The sequence below is a fragment of the Chroicocephalus ridibundus genome, chromosome 9 (genome assembly GCF_963924245.1).
Source record: "Chroicocephalus ridibundus chromosome 9, bChrRid1.1, whole genome shotgun sequence".
Taxonomy (NCBI): Eukaryota; Metazoa; Chordata; class Aves; order Charadriiformes; family Laridae; genus Chroicocephalus; species Chroicocephalus ridibundus.
Genome location: NC_086292.1, coordinates 47,075,470 through 47,097,236, shown reverse-complemented (window position 1 = coordinate 47,097,236; position 21,767 = coordinate 47,075,470). Strand labels below are relative to the sequence as shown.

General features: G+C 51.6%; 1 protein-coding gene across 1 annotated transcript in view; it reads left to right on the top strand.

The window, feature by feature from the left end:
* IGDCC3 (immunoglobulin superfamily DCC subclass member 3) overlaps window positions 1-13,850 on the top strand; it is a 106,721-nt gene extending 92,871 nt beyond the window's left edge. The window contains exons 8-14 of the mRNA XM_063346253.1: window positions 5,166-5,413; window positions 5,777-5,941; window positions 11,024-11,212; window positions 11,482-11,586; window positions 12,687-12,825; window positions 13,302-13,509; window positions 13,613-13,850. Of these exons, the coding sequence (XP_063202323.1) occupies window positions 5,166-5,413; window positions 5,777-5,941; window positions 11,024-11,212; window positions 11,482-11,586; window positions 12,687-12,825; window positions 13,302-13,509; window positions 13,613-13,768 (1,210 nt within the window). The 3' untranslated portion in view covers window positions 13,769-13,850. The remainder of the gene's footprint in view (window positions 1-5,165; window positions 5,414-5,776; window positions 5,942-11,023; window positions 11,213-11,481; window positions 11,587-12,686; window positions 12,826-13,301; window positions 13,510-13,612) is intronic.
* Window positions 13,851-21,767: the final 7,917 nt, after the last annotated feature.

The following is a 21,767-nucleotide window of genomic DNA, read 5'->3' as shown; positions in this document are numbered from 1 at the left end:
TGAAGCCAGCAAAGAAGGGTCAGCATTTCAGGATGAAGTGGTGCCACTGCTGTGCCTCCTGTAGCAAATACGACGCCGTTTACAACGTCCCATTTGTAGAAAACACACTGTACCGACGGACTCTGTCCTCTCCCAGGGCTGTGAGAAGGAGCAGCATCTCTAACGTGCCTTTCATCCAGCCCTTTCATCCAGCATTGGCGGGGAGGGTGGGCTGGTTCCCCACAGTGCCGTGCACCCCGCTGGGACCAGCAGCATCCCTCCAGAAACTGCGCTTGGGTGAGTCTCTAATTGCGGAATCAGGCTGGGATCCCGGCCAGCTAAATATAAACCAGTTTGTGCCGAAAGGGATCCTTCTCCTGCATAACACAACCCAATTTCACCTGGGAAGCCCTGCATGATATTTAATTTCTGGAGGCATAAGAACACAGAGGGCTGGGGACGGTCTGCAGTGTCCCTCTGGGCTGGCGACTGTCACTCTTCAAGCTTTGCACCTTATTCTCAGCCTGTACGAGGCAGCCTTTGAAATACAGGGCATTTCTGCAAAGCTGCCAACAACCAGCACTGGAGGGGAAAAAGCTCCTTTCCAGCGCGGCGCCGGCCGGCAGCCCAGGAGCGATTCGTTTGGCACAGCACGGCGTGGTTTGGCACAGTGTGGCACAGTGTGACCCGTGACAAATGGAGGCAGAGCACAGAGGGCACAGAGATGGGGCATCTGAATGTGGCGCCGGTGGCTTTCTGTAGCTGCTAGCACTTAAAATGCTCTCCCCGCTAGCCACAGCCTGTGCTCTGCATTAATTTCATCACACTCCCTCTTTTGTGCGCCTGTGCGCGCGCGCATGCCGGTATCCTTCCAGATGGGCCCCTCTTCTTTGTGCTGCTGAATCGATGAAGAGGCTTCCTTCAGTTCTCAGACTTTTTCAGAGGAGCCTTTGGAAAGCCGATCTCCGGTCACCGGCCCGGACCCCTGACCCGAGCCAGATCAGTCATCCTCATTGCCTATGAACTGGGAAGACAGCTTGGGAATACGGCGGCTTTCGAGCGGCGGAGGCCTCTCGTTTCAGCTCAGCCGGGTGTGAATCTGCAGCGGCTCCTCTCCCCACTTCCATCAATGCCTGTCAGGGCATTGTGCGGAGATGTGATGGAGCCCTCGGCTCGCCGAGCGGCTTTGGTGACCAGCAGAAAGCCTTCTGGCATCTCGCCTCATCTGACGTGCTCGCGGCGCTGCCAGTCTGGCACTCGCGGGAAAGTTTTCCAACAGCAGATGTCCCAAAGTGACAGATTTTTTTTCCTGTTGACAGGAAGAAATAAAAGGACGCTGCATATTTCAGATGGCTGACGCACAGAGACTCTCTGCGCCTCCTCACACGGCAACTACATATTTTCCTTTTGTTTGAGCTTCCCTGAAAAAAAAAAAAAGAAAAAGACAAAAAGCAGCGAAACCTGGGAAAGTGGGGTCTGCGGCTGGACCGAACCCTGACCCTGCCGTGCTGCATCCTCCGCATCCCAGGGGTGACGTGGTGGGCAAAGGCGGGAAGGATGTGTCAATAGCTAAGATGAAAACGGAGGCAGAGCAGAGGTGTGAGCTGGGACGATGCTGAGGGGTTCACGTAACTCACTGCCAGCTCCTGCCCTCCTCGTCGCAGCTCCCAGCGTGCGTCAGCTCATGCCGGGGCTTGCAGGGAGCTCGGCAGCCTCCTTTAGAGATCTGCCTGCGGGCGTTAGAGGGACCGACAGAGAGAGAGAAAACCCTCTTCTTCTGAAGCTGGTGTTTAGATGCTGGGCATTCTGTTCGCCAACATCTCCACGCTGGGTTTCTGCTCCTTACCGAGGTTTATAGGCATAGCTGAAAATCCAGGGGGTTTGTTGACCCCCTTGCCTGCGCGTCGTTCCAGGTGACGTGGGCCCTGGGTAATGGATGGCCGAGGCTCTCACTGCATGGTACGGCAAACATAGCCTTGTAAATCTCAATGAAAATGAACTTTGCAAAGCCTGAAGCAAGTTTCCAGCTACCTGCCATGTCTGCTTTGCAGAAATGTATTTTATTTATTTCTTCTGACTGTGCGTGACAGTGTTACTGGCCACCCTGGGACATCTGCAGAGAGGCAACTGGGATGACTAAGGTTCTGCCCGGCTCTGGGTCCCAGTGGCAAGTGCTGTCCTGCTCCAGGACCACTGGCATCCAGCAACCTGTGTTGCACAAGACAAGCTTTGCTCAGCCCCTAATCCTCCCAGGGGAGAGATGTTTTTGGCCCCAGCATCATGCTGTTGCCATCAGGCTCCTTGCACCCTTTCACTGCTTTCCACCCAGGCTCCCCTCTTCCCTCCTCCGCATCTTTTCCTCTCTCCGTGTAAAGCGAATAAATACACTTGGAAGCAGCGGAGCCTAAATGCTCCTCGTAGTTCCTGGGCTGCTTTGTGTTTGGGAAGCTTAACGCTGTTCCCGACTTAGGCGCCAGCCCGGCCTGGCTGCTCCTGGGTGCCCAGATGCACGGCGCCTGCGTGGAAATAATCCCTGCATTGATGGGGCAGAAGGAAGCGCTGCAGCTCCTTCCACACATCTGCTTTGTGCGGAGCTGCAAGTACAGCTTTCGGACGGCGTAATCCTGCCTTCTGCCATCTGTCCTCGCAGGAGTCAGCCCTTGTTGACACAGTTGAGCCACACATCAGGGTCCTTCTTCCCTGCGCCCCCCCACCCCAGCCCTGCCTTTCTCCTTCCATTTAATCAGATACGTTGAGCCCGTGGCTATGAGGGGAGCTTAGGGCTGATTCTCTAAAATCACCATATCAGCTGAAACCATCACATTTGATATTCCATTTACAATGTTTCCAAGGAAACAAAGGCGCAGGACATAAATAGATGACGGTTAAACATTTGCTCACTCACCATGGCCCCGATAATTTGCAAGGCAGAAATATGAATGTTAAATCAACAGCAATAATAAATTTTAATATAGGAAGACCAATATTTTGCTGCAATTAGAAGAAGCATTTGTTCTGACATACAGGCAGGCAGTGGCAGGTTATTTATCATTTTCACTTTCCGTGTTCAATTTTTCATTTACGTATAAGGCAGCTTTGATTGTGACTCCCCAAAAGCCATCAAGTGCCCCTCGCATCAGCAGGGGTGCTTGGGATTTACTCACGTGCAGTCAAGTCCCAAGTCCACCTGGAATTCACCACAGGAGAAGAAAATAATTTATTTCTCCCTAGGAGCAAGCAGTGGATGTAGATTTAGTTAGGTTTGGGTAATTTCGTACAGAAAAATAGCAATGAAAAAGCTCATGCAAGCTTTGGCGTAAGCCATTGAGATGATGCTGAAGCTCGAATGTTTGGGAGACTGCGATGCCTCCATGCCAAGGCAGAAGCAAAGTCCGGTTCACACGAACCGGACAGGACTGGAAGTAGAGATGCACAAATAGGGATTAATCTGGAGTGGTGCACATACGGGTGATGCTCTGAAATGGAAGTCGGGGAGGGGGCAGCGGTGAGTGGTGTTTTATTCAGTGCCGTGGGGATATATCATACAGCCTGTCTATAGGACTAGTCAATCCCCGCAGTTTGCAGTAACAAATACAATTCACAGTGGTGTAAAAGCTGTCCGCCAGGTTTAGGTGGTCCGGTCTGGGAGCCTACTGGACCTTTATTTCTGAAATTTTCTCTGAGATGCCCTGTTTGTGGGAACATCCTACCAGGACCCAGGGCATTGTGAGCATATTTTATCATAACCTGAGCTGCTGCCTCAGGGTTGGTAAAAACATCTCCAGCGTCAAAGGCTGCCTTTCCATTTCCAGCTCGGAGCTGGACACAGTGTGATGAGGTTTCCGACCCCATGTCTTGGAAGCGCGACACACCGGGTATTTGTTTATGTGGCCTTGTGTCTGCTGGATAATCACAAATTGAATCGCGTTGTTCCTGGCTTGGTTTCTGAGGAATGGCGCAAGCCCTGGCGAGAGCAAAGTTTTCATCGATGGGTCACTGTTTATGAACAAACGTTATTAAGAAAAGCTGTTTTGCACGCTGAATGGCAAGGCAGAGCTAATTATTGCACAATTATGCACAATTATTTCTGAGTCAATATTTGCTGGCGTTGTTTTAAAGATATTGGGCAGTACGACCCTTGGTCTGGCCCTGAACTTGCTGCGGTTGTACACAACCATTGCTGGAAGGTCATGCAGAGCAGAAAGGGCTTCGGTCCATGTGGCCACACGTGCAAGGACTCTGCTTGTCCCTGTGCCCGTCAAGCCACTAAGCACCCCTCCTGGAGGTGGTGCGGAGAGGGGCACCATGCTCAGAACTCACTCATTTGGGAAGCTGGTACATCGGTGGCTTTTCCCCCTCCTTCAGGGATGTTTTCCACCAGGGTAGCCAGTGCCTGTCTTTTTCTTGGAGGCTGAAAACAGCATCTAAGCCTGTTGTGGAGGCTGCTGAGAGCAGGCTGGAAGAACCATTTCTGGTTGCTGCCCTGGGAGAGCAAGCTTTGATGTGCCAGCATCAAAAACGCACTCAAAGGTTTTGCAGACAAAACCTGCGACTTGCTCCTAAGCTTTGGCTTTTGGCTCGTGGTGATCATGTTCCTGAAAATGCAGAAGCGGGAGCTGAGGCTGCAGCCCTGCTGGATAACTCCGCTAATCCCAGTGTTACCCTAAGACTGCTCTAATGGGCTATAATGCAATTAGAGCTATCACCAGAGGGCTTTCTGGCTGCGCTTGATTAGACTTGGCTTAGCAACCGCGTGCGGTGCCTGGATGGGTCTCACTGGTGTGTACTGGAGCTAAGCCAGTTAAAGCTGGTTTGGGCGTATGGATGCGCTTGCCACAGGGCTACCTCTGTAGCGTGGCTGGGATCTTCCTGAATTCAGGGCTTCAGATCCTGCCATTCCCCATCCCACTCTGTGTCCCCATCTGGCCATACTTGAACCACAGCCTCTGCAAGTCGAGACGGAGATAGTCTGCCCAGTCATGGGATCCAGGGAATGATGTATCCACCTCCTGGGCTTTTCCTTCCCCAAAAGCACCAGCCCACATGTTCCTGGAAGCTTTCAGTGGAACTGGAGGCATGCGGGATGCCATCAGAGCCAGCAAGGGGGCCATGGCATGGCTGGAGGGGAGGGACAGCCACTGCAGAGCGCTCGGTGAGATGCTTGTCCCTCTCGTGTCCCCACGCAGCACTCTCTCCATCTATGGGATCAACCAGGCGGATGAAGCCATCTACCAGTGCATCGCCGAGAACAGCGCCGGCTCCACGCAAGCCAGTGCTCGCCTGACAGTCCTGTGGGCAGATGGGCTGCCCGGTCCTCCGCAGAGCGTGAAGGCTGAGACGGTCTCTGCAACCACCATCCAGGTGTCTTGGAAAGAGCCTCTGCAGAACACCAAGGAGATCATCGGCTATGTGCTGCACATTCGGAAAGCTGCAGGTACGGTGCTCTTCCCACTGCCCAGAGCATCCTCAGCCTTCCCGTAATTTAGTAACGTGACCCACTACTGCAGTAGACAGTGCTGCCACCCATGTTTTCCATTGTATCCATGTTTCTGAAGGACAGAGATGAGGCAGTAACACTGATGTAAATACCAAAAGGATGGGGAGGGTGAAGCTGCGTGGTCAGATCTTGCTGCCAGCTTAAGTCTCTGGCAAAGCGCACAGACATGTCAGCAGAAAATGACGCGGGCAGATACATATCCGCCTCAGGGACCAAAATTACCACCTGCAAAACCTCTTTAGTCTCTCTACCTCCTGCAAAGCCTAACACTGCTCTGTTCTCTCTTTCTTTGCACTTCAGATCCCGTAGAGATGGAGTATCAGGAGGCTGTTAGCAAGAGCACCTTCCAGCAGCTAGTGACTGATTTAGAGCCCTCGACCAGCTATAGTTTTTATATAAAGGCTTACACCTCCCGGGGTGCCAGCAAAGCCTCCGAAGTCACAGTGGTGAGCACGCTGGGAGAAGGTAAGGAACGCTTTGCGCTTGGACCATCAGATGCTGAAACCCGCTGTGCGTAGCAGAGCGCCCATCACCCCGATACCCACTCCGGAGCGCTTTGGCACATAGCCTGCGGTGTTGGTGCTCCTTGTTCCCGCTCCTCCTCGTACTCTGGGATATTGTGTAAAATTCACTACTGTCGTTACACGGGGGTTGACTGATTGCCTTAAATGCAGCGTTGCCTCTCACAGCTGATGCTGTAGCCGGGGGTGAGCGCAGGTCTGGCTGGTCTCGTGCACTGCGGCTGCTCTGGGCTTTTCCTAAACTGCTTGCTAAATGCAGATTTCCTGTTCAAGCAGCGGCTCAGCATCCTCCAGCAGCTCTGGTACTCACAGCTCTTACTTGATAGGTACCACATTTTTCTGATTTTGAATTTTTTCTGCTCTACCGTGGAGAAATCACACTAGACCTCAGCTCTCCTGACCTACAAGTCCCTGCCTTGGAGCAGCCTTCCCTTTCAGTGGGAAGTTAGGGTGATCTCCAAGGCTTTTTCCCTGACTCGGCCTCCCAGATGTGGCCACCAGTTAGCTTCCCCAGTAAGAAAGCGGGTGCTTTAACGCGGGACCCTTGCACACAGACAGCAGCGTGAAACCACAGCCCCAGTGTGATCTGTCAGCTGGCGTTTTAGGAACATTTTCCTAGAGGCTCACGTACCTCTCCAGCACCTCTGGATCCTGGCTCATCTCACATTCTGAGGCTGACGTCTTAGCATTGCATCGTTCTCATGAACACTCGGCAACTAGGAACTTGCAGCAGAGAGGGCCTTGGGTGTGAGGATGTTATTTAGGATCAAATGAAAGTGCGCGCTGACTTCTAGGCGGGGGATCCATTCCTCACTCCGTCTTCAGCCCTTGCGGATGTCTACTACAGCATTTAAGCAACAACACCAATAAATCCTCGCCCTGCTGGGTTGTTACCCTGCAAGTTTATTTTCCTTGGTACTCTGCAGGGAATCGGTCACCCTTAGAGTTTGTTTTTCCTTCCAATTTAGAGACAGAAGGAAGGACTAAGGCAAAACTTGAAACTCCTTGACCCGATGCTCTAAGTTCAGCTACAGGAGCTAAAAGCCAGCCATGCTTCATAGAGCTTGGTGTTTCTGCAGAAGCCTGGGTCAAGCCAGAGAGGACTTTTTGTCATTATTACCTTCAATCACGCCAGGAATAGTTAGGTATCTGGTAACGGGATCATAAATTTCCTGGGTCTCTGAAGTTTCAAGGCATCACTGTCCTGCTCTGCTACCCTTTAAAAAAGGCTTGTGCTGTGTAACGAAGCTTCAGCAATTAGCTGCATGTTCAGGATGGACAAGCTGGCCTGGTTAAGATCACTCAATCCCAGCTTGCGTTTGCCTAGTAGGAAGATAAAAAGAGATTTAAAAGCCCCAGTTCTGGCTTGATTTGTTTGCTTTGCTCCACTCGGGTGCCTGTTGCCTTCTGCTCTCAGAGGTGAGAGCGGGTCAGGGAGCCAGGATCCAGTGGCTTTTGTCACCAGATTAAGGTTTTGCTGCAGATTCGCCTCTTCTCACACCCAAGCCGTTTCACCCCGTGCCTTCCCGAGGTGCTCCAGAGAGCTGTGACTCCCCTGGGCTCGGGCAGCCCCTGGATCTGTGCTGACAGCCTTGGAAAGGGACGGGATTTCCCTGACACGCCGTGTCGTGGCTTTGCCATCCTGGCTTAGCGCGACGTGCGTGAGATGTGTGCAGAGATGGGTGTGAAGCCCTGTGGTGGCCAGACTCCCCGTGTCACCACGCTGCCGTGTCCTGCCTTGCGTGGGGAGGGCACAGCGGGTGAATCTGCCAGCCGGGGATGGCTCGGCACAGCCAGGGCGGTGCTTGTTGGAGTGGCCAGCAGAGATGCTGCCAGTTGGAGACTGTTATACTGGTTATACCGTGTTACACTGGTTTTATCTGGAGTAGGAATATGGTGGAGGTACTGAGGAGCAGGGCTGCTTTTGGCCTGGGGAGGTCAGCTTTTCAGGGCTAAGCATGTGCTGAGAGTACGCTCCAACACTTTGTAGAAGCGCGGTGCTCCTTCTTCTGTGCCAGTGATAATTTTGTATAAACAGCAGAAGGGAAGAAGCCGTAGAGAAACTGCCCAAGTGAGCCTTGTCCTCCACAAACCTCTCTCACTAGGAAGGTCCTCCTGTCTCCTCCCTGTCATTCTCCTCTACGCCATTTCACAAATGCCGTGGTATTTTAAATCTCAAACTCTCTCCGCTTCATTAAGCAGCACACGCTCCTTGTTCTTGTCTTTTAATGCTTTTTAGGGTTTTCTCCAGGACTTTTTGACATTTCTCTAGGATGAAGACCGTTCCTTTAGTCATCTTCGGCTAAAGACGCCTTCAAGAAGAAAGTTGAAATGACCTGGGGAAAATTCCAAACAGCACGGAAGAGGAAAACAAGTATCCCAGCCCTTAGCATGAGGGAGATGCCTCACTTATAGTAGATCCATATTATGTCTTATATATACTTCTGTGAAGCACATATACACTGCTGTGTGGACATATATTTATACACACAGGCAGATATACTCCATCTGTATACACTTATTTGTGTAATGACATTATAAACAGCACATGCATTCTGCGAGTGCATACATATAATCAATATTATACATATATATATATATATACTCTCAAAGTTTGAATAAATACTATATATTCCATACTTTGAAGGAGAGGTATTCTTGTGGTTTTTCTTAACTGTAAGGCTCTGCAACCATAAAATAAAGCCAACTCTTCGCAAATCAGGATGGCCCACATCAGTGTTTCTTTGTCCATGGGATAATGCGATTTCCCTTTCCGTGGCGTTTTCACCCATCATTTGGAAAATGATGCTTTAAGCAAGAGTCCAACTTCTCAGAGGGGGGATCCCGACAATTCCTAATTTTGCCCTAAAGGGAATTGGGAGACTTAGAAAAAAAGAGTATTTAATTGGATCGCAAAAATACGCAGCCATGAGAAGAATGGCACTTGCTGGTATAAATAGAATTTGCTCTGTGTTTTGCACCCAGAAATTGCTAAGCACAGCCTTCCCATCAATGAAATCAGAATAAATCCTAGCAGGAAGAAGTACTTCAACCCATTTTTTCCCATTGGCAGCACTCGGGCAGGATGGGATCTCATTAACCTGAGCCAGGACAGCTGCTCTCTGAGTCTTTCCTCCTGAATCCACATGGAGATGCTCATCAGTCAGCAGGGACTCGTTCCTCTCCCCATGCTTATTTGGAGGGCAGCGGGTAAAGCCCCTGCAGCCTGAGGGGAGCATCGCTTTGGGAAGAGACAGGATTGCCCAGACCCTCCTGCTCACCAGGAGAGATCTCTTTCCTTCCCCTAAATCTCCTCCTGGGAAGGCTTCAGCTCTTGGTGCCTGGGAAAAGGCAAACCGTTGTGCTGTGCGGTTTTGCCTTTACTATTAAATGGAGGAAATGCCCTTTTTAGCTGTCATCCGTCTTAGATCGACACGGCCACATTTCATCCGCTTTTCACCATCGCTCCCTGAATGGTTGTGCTGAACTCTGCCAAAGGCCGGGTTGGCACTGCTTATCCTTTAGATACCCTTTGGGGAAAAAAACAAGACAAAAAAGCAGAATCGGTCCAATGCAAACCCAGCAGTCCTCCTATTTGGGAACTTCTGTAGCTTGTAATCACAGGGAATTGGAAAAATAGTTCTACCTCAAAGCCTGGAGGCTGCTGGAGAAGCAGGGCTGATGTTCTGCTGGGCAATGGGGTTGGAACTAGATGATCTTTAAGGTCCCTTCCAACCCAAACCATTCGATGATTCTATGATAATTTTACGGCAGGGTGTAGCTGAGCTTGCTGCCCAGTACAGCAGTGCCCGAAAACCCTTCTCCCTCCCGGTGCCGGAGCAGAGCCCTGGGCAGGGCAGAGCCTGCAGCGCCTGCTGCTTTTGGTGCCAGAAGCTGGGGAACTGATGGGAGTGTTTGGCTTGGGGGTGTTTAGTGGAAATAAGGTGAAAAAAAAAAAAAAAAAAAAAAATCATCAGTGAAACGTCCTCCTGAGACACATCTTTGCATTGCTGTGATCGGTGTGTGAGAAAGGGAGGGAGAGGGGAAGGAAGAGGCATGGGGCAAATGTGGTCCTGTGTGACCCAGCACTGCACAGAGCGCCGGGGCAGGGTTTGTGCAGAACCAACTTTGTAAAACCTAGATATTTACATCACAAGAAAATTGGCTTTGGTTTGCAAATCTTTGCCTCTCAGCCCAGGGCAGGATGGAGCTGGGCAGCTTTTTGGGGACCTGGGGATGAAATGACCGTGTCCCCCTGCTGCAGCACACCCCGGGAATGAGGGTCTGGGGGCATTGACTGGAGCAAAAGGCGTCCCGGTGGACTTTGAATGAGGGGCGGTGACACCGGGCAGCAGCAGGGACATCTTCCCAGCTAAACCCCTGTGTGCCCCTAGGGCCAGGTAAGTGCCTGCCTGTCAAAAGGAGCCAGCCACAGCTGTGCAGGGATCTCAGGCTGCTCCGGTATTTAGGGCTGTTAATGAAGATGCCCCAGTTCTCTCCTCGGTCCCCAGCACAGAAATCACAAACCTCCCTCCTAAAACCAACGGGGAGAGCGAGCTCCCGTGCGCCCTGCAAGCCAGTGCAGGTACCTAGCACGCTTTTAAGACGGATGTCTCCGACTCCATCCCTTCTGGTTCCTTCCTCCCTGGGGGATTAATCACTCTGAAAGGTCCTCAGTGCCCTCAGGGCAAGGGCAGAAAAGTGGAATTTGGGAATGCATTGCCAAAGTCGCTGCATTCCTGCCCTGACCCAAGGGGGGCTGAGCGTCAGATTGCAACCGGAGTGTAAAAGTAGCCTCTTTGCTTGCTGAACCGAGGAGAGGAAACCCTTGGAAACCCCTACAGCTCCCTGAAGAAGTTCAAAGCTGTTAAACCAGGATCTGGTCTGACCTGAATTTTTCTCAATCTCATCTAGCACGTTCTTTGGTGCAGTGACCACAGGGAAAGGCTGCTGGGGAATTTCTCATCGTGCAGATTAAAAAAAAAGCAAGCACATGCAACCCACTGTCTTTCTCTCTCTGTTTCAGTCCCGGCCATGCCATCCCTCTTTATTAAAGTCATTAACAGCACCGCCGTCCAGGCTACGTGGGAGCCCTCCATCAAACTGGGCCAGCACGAAGGCTTCAAGCTGTATTACCGCAAGGTCCACCTCTCCCAGTACACAGGTCCGGTGCTACTGCCCAGCAACGTAACAGCCTACAACATTACCCACCTGGGTGAGTACGGTGACAGCTTGGTCCATGTCCCCTCCTGGCCCTGGGAGAGTCTGTTGTGATGGGAGAGCTCGGCTGTGTTGCACAGCCATTAAACGGGAGATGCTGCAGCTCTCCCCCAGGTTTTTGGGGTGCTTTCCCAGTAGAAGGTACTGGTGTGCAGCATCTTGTGGGTATTTGGTAAGATGCGCGTTTCCTAAATAAGCGTCACTCGAGGAGGCAGTGCTAATGATTAAACCTGAAACGTCCTTCTTGTGTCTCCATCGAAACAGATGCGTCGGTGGTGTATGAAGTCAAGCTCCTCGCCTATAACCAGCACGGGGATGGAAATTCAACTGTCCGCTTCGTGTCCTTGAGGGAGACTGTGGAGAGAACAGGTGAGATGGAACATCGGTCTCGGGGGTGGTTTGTGAAAACCCCTTTGCAGAAAGGTGGTGAGGCCTCACCCAGGCACATCCCCCAGGCACCCGGGGCTCTACCCCCATCTCACTTTCAACCACTCATTTATTTTCAGCACCACAAATAATGATGAAGCAAAACTCTGCAGGGCTGGGACCAGCTGGTGCTAGTAGGGGTAGCTTCCCTGCCACGTGGCTTGCACCATCCCTTTTGGCTCTCGTTAGCATTAATGAGCCAACACCTCTTTGCAGTTCAGATCAACCTGGTGACTTTTTCACCACGGTGAAGACAAACCAGATGTTCCTGTAATTGTCGGTTTTGTTCCCTAAGCTTGAGCCAGAGGTGAGGCCACGAACATGAACAAAACCTCCATGCAGAAATTAAGAGCTGCCGTCGTCGAGTGAGGTGTGCTGCACCGAGCATCTCTGGAGCTCTCCTGGATATTTTAACCTTCACTGGTGCTGGGAAGGAAGGACACGTGGCTTTGGAAAGAGGGGCTGCAGAGCATGAGCACTGCATTACGTGGCAGAAAAGGGGAAATCTCTAGAGGGACTCTCTAACTGATCACACCTTTCATATTCATCTACGTGTAAAAAACATTGCGCGGCTCTTGGCAGGCTTTTAAGCCTTCCAGTGGGAATATCTTCAAGAGACAGTTATTACTCCTCTGTCTGTGTTGGAGTAAATACTAATCTCGTCGGCATCTGCCTACTCGGTGCTTTTCATCAGGTATCAGCATGCTCTGGCACGGTGGCTGCCTCTCACCTCCCACCTCGGACACAGGGTTTTGCAAAAATTACCATTGGAGTCTTTTTTGTTCATTAGTTGTGTCTAATAACAGCAGCCCAGGTAATGGGGCTGGCTCTCAACGGACCTAGTAGAGGTCCTGTGCTTGCTGTGACTGCCTTCCTATGGTACCGGGGCAGTGACCACCCCGAACCCCACCCCACTCTCTTCTTCCCCGTGCACAGCTCCCAGTGCGGCCCAGGCTCCAGCTTTGGCTCTGGGCTCCCCAAAAACTGGAGGAGCAATGGGCAAACAGCACCACTGACCCCCCCCTCCCCCTGTTTTCTGGCAGTGCTGAATCCCCCTTGCGACTGCATGAAGGACGAGCAGAACAACAAAACCTCCACGACCGGCATCATCATTGGGATCCACATCGGCGTCACGTGCATCATCTTCTGCGTCCTCTTCCTCATGTTTGGGTACAGGGGACGGTAGGTGCTGCTTGTGCCACTGCTCATGAAGGGCAATGGTCCCCTAATGCCACGTGGGTATCCCGGGGGGGGGTGTGTGTCTCGCACCCCCAGTTGAAGACGGGCTGTCTTCCGTGCACATCTCAGGACGTGCATCCCGCGGCCTGCGATTGCGCAGCCCAGCTCCCACGAATGCCAGGTGCTGTCTCCCCCCCAGGCACCCCGACCCAGCGGGCTTCTCTGAATACACCCCATCAGCGCCGGTCCCCAGCGAGGAACCTGGTGCTTCCCAGGAGCATCACTATTTCTGCTCTGGCAGATCCTCCCTGTAAACCAAAAGCCCTTCCATGGTGAGGGGAAGAGACGCGATGTCACAGGAGGGATTTGAGGAGTGAAGGAATGTAGCACAAGGATAAGGCAGACTCAGGCTTGGGGGAAGGGAGCCTGGGGAGGCTCCGGCTTTGCTCACTCTCAGTCTCCGTCTCTTTATTTTTCAGGCTGCTGATGTGCAAGAATGTGCAGGAGCAGCTGTCGACCCCGCAGATCCCCAGGAGCCAGAGGAGTGCCACGGGCCTCGTCCTGAACGGGGCCGCTCGCAGGGACAGGGACGACCGGGACTTGAATGGAAAGCAGCTGGATATGAACGAGCTGGAGAGGTTATTCCCAGCATCCCCCTCCCAGGAGCAGCAGGATAAGGGAAGAACGGTAAGTCCAGCGGGATGGGAGCATGCCTGGGAAATGCAGCCGCATGTCTAAGAGCATCGCTGACCTGCCACCGTCATTGCATTGTCCCCTTCTCTCTCTCCAGGCGGCTCACAGCCCGCCGGCCGCCCACGACGACACCCAGATATCCACACTCCCTCTGGATGAGTTCAGCATCATCGAGGAGCAGCCAGACCCCCTCCCGAAAAGCCCCCACGGTGGCAGCCCCGCAGCTCCGGCTCCCGACGCTAATGAAGGATAAAACTGCCAAGACTCGAACCCTCTTGTAGGAGTTACCAGAAACCAAACCCGCGGCTGGTGATGTCTTTACAACGAGTCGTCAATCTCAGGTCAATTGAAGATTTCTACAGTCTGATTGTTATTTTTTTGTTTTGCTTTATTTTTATATATATATATAAATATATATATATGTATACAGCCTTTTGGAAACTCTGTGAAGTTTATCTTTCTGACCTCTCTCGGGCCTCTCGGTGTGGTTCTTCCGATGACGGCTTTATCGAGGCTGGTCATGATGAATTTTCCCCGCAGCTGCTAAGTAAAAGACTCCTTGGCAGAGTTTGGCAAACTCTCCCGCCTCTGACAGACTGGGGATACGGTGGAGCCTCCTTCTCTTGGCATCCCAGACTTTTCCCTCATCAGCAGCTTTAGGACTACTTTTTGGATCTATTTTTTATTTCCAGAAGACTGGATTCGGAGAAATCCTTTTAACTTGACTCCAAAAATTGAGGCCCAGGAAGGCCGTCTCTCTCCATGGATTTGATGATTTTGTACACTTTCGCTATTTCTCAGGATACTTTTTTTGCTGATTGACTCAAAATAATATGGGAAAAAAAAAAAAGAAGGAAAAAAAAAAAAAAAAGTGTGTGTGTGTCAAAGGATGCCTGCCTGAGGGCTACTGAAAGACTTGGACAGACAACCCGAGTGAACTCAGAACCTACCTCAACCGGAATGAATGTCTTCTGGGAAGCAGAAATACCTGCGTCTTCCTTCGTGTTCAAAAAACGAGTAGCGTAGCACTTGGTCAGTACAAGCTTGGTCCTACCTCAGCAGTCACGCTCTGTACCTGCCGCCTTGGTGGTTTTGATGTTGTCGTTCCCATGTAAAGCACTTCCAAACCTTGAAAGCAATGTTCTACCTCAAGCGTGATAGGAACTCGTCTTCGTGTGTGTGTGTGTGTGTGTGTGTCTCCGTGTGTGTGTGTCCTCTCCTCTCCCCCAATTCCTGCCTCTCCCCCCGAGCCCCGCATGAAGCAAGATGCTTCACTAGTGTTATGAGCTTTACTTTTAGGCACGTAGTGGGGCTCCGGTATGATTTTTTGCGTGGCGGAGATTTGTATCATGGTTTTTTTGGTTTTTTTTACTTTAAAGACTGTTGGGGCCATCACAGGCACGTGGCTCAATGCCACATGCCTCGCTGGCATCATTGCTCTTGCAGGGCCAAATTCGGCGCTGGTGGTGGCTGCCTTGGTCCGTCCCTGGTGTATTCAGGATATGGCTCCCCAAGGCTGAGTCCCTGCAGGATCATTTATGGCATGAGCAGCATAATGCACCCCTGGGAGGTGGGAACCTGGTCATCACCGTCTTGTCCCTTCAAAGCCCACCCTGCCATCAGTAGCACCTACAAGGAGACCCTGATATAGCACTTCCCAAACCCCTTGAGATGCTACTGAGCTGCTCCCAGCTCCTCCAGTGTATATCCAGCTGGCCGGGGCTCATCCCGGGGTGGGCAGGCATGGCCAAAGGGTGAGCTGAGCTGAAAAGGGCTCACTTCCCTGGGAGGGATGAGGCGAGGAGGGCTCCCGGACAGCGATGCAGAGCCGGGCCCTGTGCCGGAGGATGCTGAGGGCTGCGAGCAGCCATCCCTTCCCCGTCCCCGGGGTGGGCAGAGCCGCTCCCAACACCAAAGAGAGGTTTTGTGCGTGACTTTCCCCCTCCAGGGACAAACCGCCAACGCGCCGCCAGCATTTTTGGGTTGTCCTGGCACGGTCAGACTCATGAGTTGGTGTGTGACCAGTGTTGTCCGTGGGGCGAGATGGGGGCACGCACGGGGGACAGGGACGTTGGCCAGCTGGTGCCGGAGGGCATCCCTTTCCCCACCACGTGCGTTGGTTAAAACCGGGAGAATGTGAAGGTTTTGTATAGATGGTGGTAAATCAAACGTCACCAGATTTGCAAGGAAAAGTGAAAGGAATCAGGAAAGGAAATTAGTTTAAGTTTAAAAGAAATAAGAAGTGTATTTTTTTAAATGGTACCAGTGGGAGAGTCCCTTGGGTCAGAAACATCCCCCCGTCACCTTTCCATTTGGCCATGGGATGCTACCGATAATTGTGTAGAGAATACAATAGACAGGATGATAAGGCAAACATCTCTTCCCCGGTGCTGTGTCCTGGTGCTGGGCTGGGTTAGCTGGGAGCAGGACTCTGTCCTTCCAAATCAAATCATCCAGCTCGGCCCACGCAGATGTAACGGCATTGACCTGGAGAGCAAGGAGCTCTTGAGGCTCCGTGTTCATAGCCCTCTTCCATTAAAATTCCTCCTGTAGACATCTTGCAGGACAGAAAAAAACATGAAGGGTTAAACTTATGTATTTAGCCCCCAAATAGCCTCTCTCCACCCCACCACGGAGGCTAAATGGGCCATCAGACCGATTTCTGCTCACACCTACCTTGGGGGGATGCTCCTTCCCGCGTGATGCTGGACCCGGAGCCAGCCTGGGAAGGGACCGCGGGGGGACAGCGCTGGTGGCACCACGTGAGACCGGTAGCACAGCCCAGCTCACTGTGGGAGCCGGAAGATGGAAAGGGCAGGAGGGAGGAGGAGATGCCAAACGGTTGAGTTATAACCTCATATCAAAGAAATCCCAATCTCCTCCTGCCATCCTGCTCCAGCCCAGCTTTTCTTTTTATTGCTTTTGGGTTTTTTGTGTGTGTGTAACGCCGACGTTCACATTGAATAAGTACTGTTGCCAAAGTGAACACAGAATTTAGACTAGCTTTCAGCTCAGGCTTCTTCGAGCTGTGAACATGCTATTAATTTAATATCATATTATTGTGATATTGTAATAGTAACAAGTATTTGTCACTACTTCCTTTTATTAAAGGGAAATGCTGTGCCATTTGACTAGTTGAAATACGATAGTATGTCAAGAATAGAGCTTTTTCTTTTCTTTAAATAATTATGCAGAAATGTAATGGCTTAAACCAATGCAGATTATGTGTCGGTTTGAGACAGTTGAAGATGGATGTGAATCCTTAAAGACTATTTTTTAGATGTTTAGCTTTTCCTCTTTTTTGGGGTTTCTTTTCTGCTCTTGTCAATCTCTACCATTGGGACCTAACATAGACAGTTGTGGCAAGTCAACCCCCGGAGGTCCAAGGCTGAAGTCCAGAGATCCAGCAGGAGGACATGGTCTTCCCTGAATTATCCATGCCTCCCGAGTCCACAAAACTGGGCAAAAAACCTCTCGTACTGGCACATTCTGGCTTTGTGCTGTGGAGCGCATCTAGCTGCCAGTTAGCTGGAGAAGCAACATATAACAGCCCCTCTCATCGGTCATTGATGCCTGAGCCGGGCTGGAGGCAAAGCTGTGCCAACCAAAAACTTGGGAAAACATCACCTGGAATGTGTCTGGACTTTAATCTGTAAAGCAAGAAGGCAAAAAGAAGAAAAAAAAAGAGCTTGTGTTTGATTTTGGCGTGGGGCACAGCTTCAAGCCTGTCCTTCATTCGTAGAATCATAGAATCACAGAATGGTTTGGGTTGGAAGGGACATTAAAGACCATCCTGTCCCATCCCAGCCCTGGGCAGGGACACCTCACACCAGCCCAGGCTGCTCCAAGCCCCGTCCAACCTGGCTTTGAACCCTCCAGGGATGGGGCAGCCACAGCTTCTCTGGGCAACCTGGGCCAGGGGCTCACCGCCCTCAGAGTGAAAAATTTCTTCCTAATAACTAATCTAAATCTCCCCTCTTCCAGTTTGAAGCCATTACCCCTCGCCCTATCACTACATGCCCTTGTAAAAAGTCTCTCTCCAGCTTTCTTATAGTCACCCTTCAGATACTGGAAAGCTGCTATAAGGTCTCCCTGGAGTCTTCTCCAGGCTGAACAACCCCAACTCGCTCAGCCTGTCCTCATAGGAGAGGTGCTCCAACCCGCTGATCATCTTTGTGGCCTCCTCTGGACCTGCTCCAACAGGTCCGTGTCCTTGTTATGTTGGGGGCTCCGGAGCTGGATGCAGTACTCCAGATCGGGATCTCACAAGAGCAGAGTAGAGGGGAAGAACCACCTCCCTTGACCTGTTGGCCACACTTCTTCTGACGCAGCCCAGGATACGGTTGGTTTTCTGGGCTGTGAGAGAACATTCATCCAAACTGCTGCCCTGTGGTGGAGGGAGCCCGCCGGATTTTTATTCTGTGCTTGGGGCACAGTTGAACTTGGGTAGACACGTTGTACCTGGGTAGCCATGTTGTATTTGGGTAGATATGTTGTACTCGGGTAGACGTGTTGTACTCGGGTAGACACGGTGTACTCGAGTAGACACGTTGTACTCGGGTAGACACATTGTACTTGGGTAGACAAGGAGGACTGCAGGTCCCCATGTGCTGTGGGTGGTTTGGACGCAGTTTTACAGGTGTGAAAAACACTTCTCCCAGGTCTTTTCGTGAGCACGTATCCATTTTCATGGAATCAGAGGCTTCTGCAAAGGAATCACCTTCAGGCTTGGGCCAGGCTGTTGGTTGAACAGGAGCATTTCTGCTCTGGGAGCGTGTCCCCACGCCACTGGCAGCCGCTGTGGCAGCGTCCCAGGAGGGGTGAGTCCTCCCGAGCCTTGGGGCAAAGATCCGCTGCATCCACGGTGCAAACCCACCGGCCACCAAACCCACCACCACCCAGGGCCAGAAACGGGATGGGGTGTGCGGGCTCGGGGCTGTGCCATAGCAAAGGGGTCTGGGCATCGGTTTACGTACCCGGACCAGAGGGCTGAGCCAGGTGGACTGTCCCAGGGGTCGTTCCTGGTGCCTTGCACCCGTCCTCGCCCACCTGCCAGAGATCAGCTAACGGCAGCCATTCCCTTCGCCCCGAGAATTCATTTATACACCTCAAACATCTGAACAACAGCTTGCCAGATTTCTTATTTCTTCCCCCCCGACACTTTTCTTGATGGGAGGAATCAGAGTTTTATCCAGAGATAAAACCACTGGATAACGGGCAGGTGTTGGATCCGGTGCAAGCCGCTGGCAACCCCCCATGTTTGGGGTAGGAATCTCATCCTCTAGGATTTTTTCCAAGCAAAGAATTCCACAAATTCAACTTGCTGCCTTTTCTGGGCGGATGAAAAAAAAAAAAACCAACCAAACAAAACCCCTCTTACTTTTCTGGCTGTGGTGAGATGAAATTACAGCAAGGAATAAAGTATCCAAAAGCTGATTTTTACTTTTTTTTTTTTTTTAATTTTATTTTCTTTTTCGTAACCCATAATGGGCACAACCTATTCTTGGAGCTCTCAAGTTTACCAGAGATGGCTGCTACCTCAGGGATAGTATCCACATTGTCTTTAGTTGAACAGGGAATAGTTTTATGCTGTGACAGGGTATTTTCACGCTGTTGGATTCAGGTATTTATTTGTCTACCGTATCTTTCTTCTTCCTTGTTTTGTAAAGATGCTGAAATATTTAAGTGCTGGACCAGTTTGGGAATTTTCAAGCTTCCACCCAAAATTATACCAAGGGACTGTACGTTTTAAGTTGGCAATAAAGGAGGAGAGAAGCTCCAAAGCGTTGGTGCTTCTGGATGGTGAAGGGAAGGGTTTTGCTGCCCGCGGGGCGTGTTTCTCCGGGATAACCACCCCACGGCATTGCGGGGGGAATCGGTGCCGTGGCTGAGCCCTCTCTGAACTGACTGACAGCACTTCGGTCTGGGAAGATCGGTTTTAAAAAAAAAGGAAATTAAAAGCTTATGAAAATAAACGGCAGCAGCGCGGGGGGAGCTACTTACTTACTTCATCTGTGCAAACAGTATTTGGAAATCCATCCCTCCCCGTGCTGCGCCGGTGAAGGCAGAGTAAAGATCCTATCTAGCAACTTGACGCCTGCTCATTTATTTCCCTCGCTTGCCAAATTAAAAAAAAAAATAAAAGGGAAAGGAAAGGTGCCGGGGCTGGAGCAGCGGGCAGGGAGATGTTCGTCTGTGAAGGAGCAGCATCCCCAGCCGAACGCGCTGCTGGTGTGGGGCCACGGCACCAAAACCCACCGTTAATGCTGGAAATCAGTGAAACGGCCCCGGGTTTCCTCCGAGAGCAGAGTCTGAGCCGCAGCGTCGGGTAACACGAAGGGCCGGGGCCGGTGCAAAGCCCAGCGAGTCGGGGGAAAAGCCCGATTTCACGGGGCTTTGGATCAGGGTCCTACTTACAAAGCAAAGAGGGATTTTACTTTGATCATATTTCCATCATGTAAACTTGCAATATCTTTATGTTTGTAATGAAGTAATAATAAAGACGATGCTAAACCTTTGTCCCAGTCCTCTTCGGGAATCAACCATTAAGCGTAATACTAAAAACCCAAATTGCAAAGCACTTTGCTACTGTTTATTTTCTACCTTTCTTACTTTGAACTGTCCTGATCTTTGAAATCCCACTGATCCTACGATTGTTAGCTCTGTATAAAAAAAAAATAATAATAAAATAAAACCCAGTTTTTTTGTAGTTTGCGCTGTTTAGATTTTAGCCTGTGGCTACTTGTACAAGAAAAAATAAAGCTAGAATAAACGAGCTCGAGCGGTTCAGCCTGAGTTGGTGCTTTCTTCACGCGCAGGGCTGGAAAGAGCAGCTTCCAAAATGCGCTTTTTAAGGGCTGGGGAGGTTTGGGGTATTTTTTTGCTGCTTTGCTCAGAAATCTTGGGCCAAGCCGCCAGCGGAGGCGGGCTGGAGCGGCAGGGGCTGCTGGCGGCTCTTTGGCAGCCGGGGAGGTGGCGGAGACGAAGACCTCCCGGGTCACGGTACGACACCTCGTGCTTGGAGGTGCAAATTAATTTCCAATTAATCTTGGCTCTTGCTCAGCTGTTGCTGCTCTCTGCTTTTCCCGCTGCCTCGGGCGCTAACGGGGTATCGCTCTACCTGGTGGCTCTTTGCAGAATCCCTGGATCAAAGCCATGCTCCGGCCGTTTCCAGCCCAGCTGCAAACTGGTCTGTGATGGGTTAGGAGGGATGAGCATCCCTGGGAGTGGGCACTGCCAACTGGGATGGCACAAACCTCGGCATCTCGGGCGGAGGGGTTAAACCCAACATTCCCATCTCCGCAAGGTACCGGTGAGCCAGGTATGAAGCCCAAAGCCTAATGCCACAGTGGCAGCCGTGGGGCTGATGGTGTCAGAAGGGCTATCCCTGCCCCGAAACGGGGGCTGTGAACAGTGGGCCACCCTCTTGCAACTGTCCCACGTGCTGCAGAGCTGCACGGAGAAAGGAGGGCTCTTTAGCCCACCTGAACAGACAGCTGGTACGGGGCTAAGAGTGATTTTTTTGGGGCTCAGCTGATCCCAGTGGGGACACAGCCACAACCCCGCAGGGACTGAAGGAGCCTGGCCAACCCACACCAGCCAGAAAACCGATCTGGTCACGATGTCCTGTATTTTTGGACTGTTTCAGCCGCGGTTTCAGGCGCCACCTGTGCAAAGGCAGGGAAGGGAGCTGGAGACGGTGCCCCTCCGTGCAGCTCGAGCTGCAGGACCTGGCCGTCCAGCTGACCGCGAGCAGCAATTCACCGCCACGTTTGAAATATCGCAACGCCTTTGGCCTCCTCCAGGTCCTTTTGTTGTTTTTTTTCTTGCTTCGTTTGCACCGTCCTCAGCCAGAAAGTCCCTCCCAGGACAAGGGCGGCTGCGGCCACCAGCCGCTTCAGAAGCGACACAAGCTGCAGATGAGCCCTTCTTTCACCAGGCAATGAGTTTGCCAGGTCTCTGCCCACACTGTTGGCATCGCTGAGCCACGAGGCAAGTGCCGGGTGCGCTCGTGGCCACGGGCTTTTAATGAGAGCCAGCGGGTACCCCCCCAGTGAAACCTAAACACCCGACGCTCCAGCTAACGGTGCATCCCAAGGGATGCTGGAAGCTGATGCAGTCGATGCTTTGAGCATCTTAACGGCAACAGAAATGGTTTCGGTCCCCCCTAAAAGCTCGCCTGAGCACACGGAGGGCTTGGTTCCGGGTGGGGGATGTAGAAGCAATCAGCTGCTGCTGAAAGTAATTAACTG